The sequence below is a fragment of the Wyeomyia smithii genome, chromosome 2 (genome assembly GCF_029784165.1).
Source record: "Wyeomyia smithii strain HCP4-BCI-WySm-NY-G18 chromosome 2, ASM2978416v1, whole genome shotgun sequence".
Taxonomy (NCBI): domain Eukaryota; kingdom Metazoa; phylum Arthropoda; class Insecta; order Diptera; family Culicidae; genus Wyeomyia; species Wyeomyia smithii.
In genome coordinates this window covers 242,657,198-242,663,192 of record NC_073695.1, presented here as the reverse complement: position 1 = coordinate 242,663,192, position 5,995 = coordinate 242,657,198, and the positions used below count along the sequence as shown (strand labels likewise).

Genomic DNA, 5,995 nt, shown 5'->3' with positions numbered 1-5,995 from the left:
TTCGACAGTTCCATTGAATGATCCTTGTTGTCGATTCGTCACTTCTGTTGTCTGGTTTAGACATCGAAGGATACGAACGCGAGGAGGGGCCATTTGGTGCTTAGTTGCTTACCCAACATGCAAATTGTTGGAAGCCAAGCCGAAACCATACTTTTAAGGGCATCGGATAGACCAAAAGTGGTGAATATCCATTCAACAATAATTTTGAATGAAATACGTCCATCAGAAGACGGTATTTCTGGTTCCGATGACAACTTAGCTGTGGGAGCAGCTCGTTTCCCTGGGAGTTTGGGAAATTCTTTTTCGCAATCAACCTTAAAACCTGGTTGTGGCGCTTTAGCATTTTGCTCAAGGGCGGGACCACGTGGGGTATCATTATGCGTTTTCTTCTGCTCCTTTCTAGGGATTTTAGGAGAAGATGCACTTGGCCGTTTTCGCACAGCTCCGGTTGACGGCAGAGGTTGATAGTCCTCTTCATCATCATTGGAATCAACGTTCTCCAAACTGGAGTAACGAGTTTCCTCCTGCTGTAACGCAGTCTTCAGCATCTGTGCGAAGGACTGCTTACTGCGTAGTTTGGTCGATTTTTTAGTGCGTCAGAGCGTTGTTTGTATTTTGCACAAGTTTCAATTTTGTGTGGGTCGCCACCACATAGAGAGCATTTTGCCTCCTGTTCGCTACAAGCGTGGTTACTTTCTTTAGTTTCCCCACACTTGCAGCATTTAGTTTTGTTGCTGCAGTAGGTTTTTGTGTGCCCTAGCTGCAGACAATTTGTACACGACATAACTTTTGGGATGAAAAGTCGTACCGGTAATCGAAGCTTGTACAGCTCGAAGAAATCGGGGAGCACTTTTCCTTCGAAAGTTACTCTAAAAGAGTCATTCGGGGAGTAGTTGCCCATGTTGTTCTTAGAGTACATTCTCCTGCACTCTAGAATTTTGATTTTCGGAAGATTTGGATTTTTAAAATACCCAAATCCTTTCATAACTTCTTCCTCTGTGAGATCGGGTTCTGTTATTACGCCCTCGATCTCGATTGCGCGTGCCGGAATATATACCCGGTATTCAATTGTAAAGTTTTGATCTTCGACGACCGCATTTGCATGTCCGAGATCAGAAAAAGTCGCTTTTAATTTATCAGCTTTGACCTTATAAACCTCAATCAAGCTGCTGTATTTTGTGCGCAGAGCTTTACAGATCTGCTCAACCTTGAGGGGTTTGTTTTTTGGCCGGAAAAATACTACCCAGCGGAGCCCGGGTTGACCCTCCTGGTACTTTTTAACCCGCGTTGGCGCACCAGTAGATGTAGTAACCAAAGCTGTTTTGCGAGGTCTTTTGCGCTTTTTCACAACGCCAGAGAACTCACCATTGTTATTTTCGGGTGTTTCCGAAAAGTCCATCCCGGACTCATCCACTTCAGAGGAAGATGAAAGGTCCGGGGTGATAGACAGTCCACCTACCGCCATTTACGGTCGTGAACTGTCTGTTCTCAAATGTTATCAAATGCACAGTTTTAATATGAATGTAAGGGTAATCACTTTATATAAAGAAAGAAATACAATGAGGGATCGGAATTTATATATATGTAAATATAAAATACTGCAGAATGTGTGAATGAATGTATATAAAGGAATAAGAGAGAGAATGAAAGCACTTATCTTGTATGTAGATGTAATTCGCTTGCACCGGTCGCGTTGCCGCTGCACTGAATGAACGCTGAGCGGCAGCGCCCTTTACTTTCCTTTGTTGGGGTTCCACCCCAGTTGAGTCGACCTTCACTGCTGCGGGACGGGCAATTTGAAGTCGAACCAGCGCGACACCTTTCAGCATTCGCGCCAAAAACAACCACGCCGCCACTACCACTACTGCGCAGGCGAGCACTAAAAGAAAACGGTATATGTATGAGCGTTAGCTGTAGAGCACACACGAAAATCAACTTCCCTGTACGGCAGCCGACTAAGCAATGAGTTTTTTCCTTACTTGTTCTATCGGTTATTTGAGCGCATTATCCATTTTTCCATCATGCCACAAATCAACGCGGTATGATATTTGTCACTGGTACCAGTAGTTTGCGTTGTTAGCGTTCGGCGTGCGGTTGTTGCGTTTTACAAAATCCATTCGTTTCTAGGTAAATTTAAAAAGTTCACGGGATAAAACGCGAAGTTTGCTATGATACAGACTGTTAACGATTGGTAGGTTGCCGAAGACAACTATAAACTCCGATTCTCCTGTATACCGATACAGCGTTCATGGCGCGGTTCTATTTATATCGTCTCCTGGTGGCCGGTTGCCCAGAGACCGAGAAGTAACCATATCGTGCGCGAATTTGTGTAGAAAAGATCGCACCACTAACCTCGATGGATCCAGATCAATTCCTTTCCACTTACACTTATTCCTTCCTTTGATACTTGTGGACGATGCAGAGGATTCCTCGGTCTCTAGTAGCAACAAGTATTAAACTAACACTCCCGATATCCCTTCCTCTATTGATCTGCATTGGGCGTGGCCAGCTACGTTTTTGACCAGTGAAAAGAAAGATCACCAGGAGTTGTACACTGAAAATGGCTTGCTACTCCTAGGCACCATTTTGACGGTTCTTTGTGCAATTTCAGCTGATTCTGGTCAATCGCGGGCAACACACGGGCGATCAAATATGCTATGCTATGCTAAATCAAAATTTTGAGACTAAAGTTAAAAAATCGAAACCATATTCAAAACCCCTCTTGGAATTCCAGTTATAAAAGATGGTGAACGTCTTCTTGTATCCAATGAACAAGAAGATTTGATCAACAGTTTGAGAGTGTTCATAATTCAAATTTCGTGAGTCATTGGACTGAAATCACACGTCAATACAATTTAATTTCTTTCCAGGATTTTTTGTGATGGAGTGCCCATGGCAAAATCCAATCTAAACTAAGCTACTAACAAACCCCTTTTTAAAAAAAATCACCCGATTTTGAACTTTTACCTATTGACACAAGGAGTTTTTTTGCGGTAGAAAACGGGTCCCACAAACATTTAAAAAAAAAAATAAGCCCCACCCCAATCCACACCCCACCTGACCTAGCACCAATTCTTGAATTTTTCAAAGCGAATCAGTCAACGGTTGCGGTTTTAAAAACTCTAAAACAATTAAACCCACGACTGACGACAGACGTCTAGGTCAAAGTCAGCCGCGCGTCTGTTGGTGTAAATCAGCCGGATCTTTTCACCGTCTGTTCCGAAAGTTCAAAGCAAATCGGCACCTTCTCACTTGACACTGAAGGTTCGCCACGGCACTGCACTGCTGCCAAAATGGAATGCTACGGTATCCGTCAAATTACGGGACAGGTGAGAGAGAGTAAAACTGAGCTCGTGTGCGCTGATCGCGCGACCGGAAAAATCTCGTCACAATTTTCCACAACCGTTCTCGCACCTGAGCCGCTGCCACCGCCGCACTGTTGATTGTTTTGACATGACTACGTCATTGCTTGCTTTGCGTCAGATGCCGGAAATGCACCGCCTACTTCAGGCGATTTTTGAGATTTATAACGTTGCACTGACTCTGGCGGGAACGCACTAATGACTTAGATTCGATGCACATGAGTAAAGCATCTATTTTAGGCGGAGTGAGGAGGCTATCAGATTTTTTGTTTTTAGCCGAACGTCGCGTGCTCACACGTTCTGCACCGAGGAGACGTTGCGGAAAATCTGAACGAACGCAGCAGGATGGCGATGATGTAAACATTTTTATGTGCCAACGTCGATCGTAAATCTCAATGAGACCGATGTTCCGCCAATGGTACCCCTTCCCCCGTTGCCCCAGGGAATCACTAGTCGCTTTCGCTGCCTGCTGCGGTTTTTCGGATCACTGATGGGGGAGAGAAATTTGTTAGTAATTTTCGTGCTGCAAGTGTGTATACAAAGTTCAATAGGACTTTCCCACTTGAATGAAGCGCGATCGTGTGTCTTTTTTGGGTCAAAATAAGGGGTTCGCGGGGTTATAGTCGAACGACGGGGGCAAGGCGAGGGGAGCTTGTCTAGTGCGTGCTATCGCCGCCTTGCCACACTAGCGGATCTCAGGCCCGGCAGGAGCAGCTTAAGCCGCGGCTGCGCTTGCCACTCGTGTATCACTAGTGGGACAAGTTTGCGAGATTTCATTTGGTCGTGCTATCGTCCCGAGCCTGCTATATCTCTCTCAATACATTTATTTTTAATTCAAAAGATTCAATTTTTTGAGCACACCCTTTTCTATCAGCATAAACTAAATGCGGGTAGGGGGTAATTAAACAAAAGCATTGTCTGTGTACTTGCTTGACAGCTTCGTGACGGTTGATTCGTGTTAACACTGCCCTCGAAATGGGAGCCAATTAAGTTGATATTTTGACTTTATTCTGTCAACGGGTAAGACTAATTATCTCTGTGGATGCTGTTTGTGATTGATCCCAAACATCCCAAATTGCTCGAGTGATGGGAATGTTTTACTCCTTTTCTCACTGAATTGTCCACTGAATTGGCATAGATTTGTTTATACGCTGCCGAACGACTGTTTATCGCAAAAAATTTGGTTTGATGATATTTTAATTATTCGAATTGTTCTTTTGCTCATGTCTTTTAACATATTTTTTCTATAAAAGCATAGTAGACGAAAAAATGAGAGGATCTCATCGGAACCGATGAAGAAAATGATTTTGAATAATTTGAACAGCGAGTTGATTTATAATCGAGGATCACCAGCGGGTTCATCATTTCAAACTAAGATCAATCTAAACAAACGGAAACAGACACCGAAAATGACAAAGACATCTCCTTTCTCTAGCAAGGTCGTTCATAGGATGCAAATGGGATAGTTACAAAACGGTTCCGTTTTATAACGGTAAATTTCTATTTTTGTATTTTATTTTATCTTAAAATTTATGTTTCAGTGAGCATAAATTCATATCATACATTCTCTGCGCGGAACGCAGAGCTCTCTGTACTTTGCGAAGCCAAAAAAGTTGGGAGAGAGCCGATCCAAGTTTTCTGTCCAGTTTATGGTTAACCAAATAGGATCCCAGTCATCCAACAAAGCGATTAGAGGTACCTAAACGCTCAATTTTAGCTAGCAATAATTTATGGTCAACACGATTGAAGGCAGCCTTTGGGTCTTAATAGATTGTATCGATTCGATTTCCGTCCTCCATAGCCGTGATACAAAGCAAAGAAAATTCAGCAAAGTTAGTGTCAATTGACCTTCCTTTGTAGAAACCACATTGAGCAGGTGAAATGTATGATCTGACAGCAGCAAATAGAACATCTCCAATTAAAAATCAAAAGTTTAGATCCAGTGCATAGTAAGTAGTACAGGTCGGACACGATTATGTAGAGACTCCATTATATATTGACTCGATAATATATGATTCGATTATATATAATTCTAGACTCGATTATATATAGAAACAATTTTTTTTCTTTAATTTCAAATATGACTTATCTAGAGCTTATATATCGTAAGAGATTATCTACAAAATACGTAACGCTTGATAAGAAAATAAAAAATAGAATAAAAAGTTAAAAAAAAATAAATTTTGAAATTTGTTTAAAAATATTTAAAATAAAAAAAACTAAAAATTCTTGAATAAAAATACCTTAATAAAAATAATTCCAAAAATAAAGAATAAATGAAAAAAAAAATTTAAAAATTTAATTTTTAAAAATTTGAGAAATTAAACACAAACAAGCTGACAAATATACATATACTTTTATATTTTTTTTAATAATTTTTCTTTACATTTGACTGCAATTACACCAGGAATAACTACCAGAGTTTTTTTGTTGTAAGAAATGTGTTTTCTGACTTTTAGGGGGATGAATCAAAAATATAATTATTCTTATTCATTCGAAAACAATGAATCATTTATGAAACATAAATATAAAACATTATTTTCTCTGATTCGATTATATATAAAATACGAGTATATATAATGAAAAAATTCGGAGACTATATATATAATCGAGTCCGACCTGTAGTTGTTCCA

At 40.7% G+C, this 5,995-nt stretch overlaps 1 protein-coding gene across 4 annotated transcripts; it reads right to left on the bottom strand.

Moving 5' to 3' along the window:
- Window positions 1-333: 333 nt before the first annotated feature.
- LOC129720786 (uncharacterized) lies at window positions 334-3,565 on the bottom strand. Of its 4 annotated transcripts, XM_055672534.1 has the most exons (3): window positions 3,415-3,565; window positions 1,980-2,665; window positions 334-1,879 (listed from the first exon to the last, which is right to left on the bottom strand). In XM_055672534.1, the coding sequence occupies exon 3, from the start codon at window positions 1,463-1,465 to the stop codon at window positions 542-544; it is 924 nt and encodes a 307-aa protein (XP_055528509.1). In that variant the 5' UTR covers window positions 1,466-1,879; window positions 1,980-2,665; window positions 3,415-3,565; the 3' UTR covers window positions 334-541. The 4 variants fall into 4 exon arrangements, with proteins under 4 accessions (XP_055528509.1, XP_055528507.1, XP_055528510.1 ...); XM_055672532.1 differs by having other exon boundaries at window positions 334-2,665; XM_055672535.1 differs by having other exon boundaries at window positions 334-2,166; window positions 3,415-3,563.
- Window positions 3,566-5,995: the final 2,430 nt, after the last annotated feature.

What these genes read in the sequence shown, in the direction of transcription:
- LOC129720786 (XM_055672532.1), bottom strand. Translation starts at nt 1,465, where the DNA reads ATGGCGGTAGGTGGACTGTCTATCACCCCGGACCTTTCATCTTCCTCT.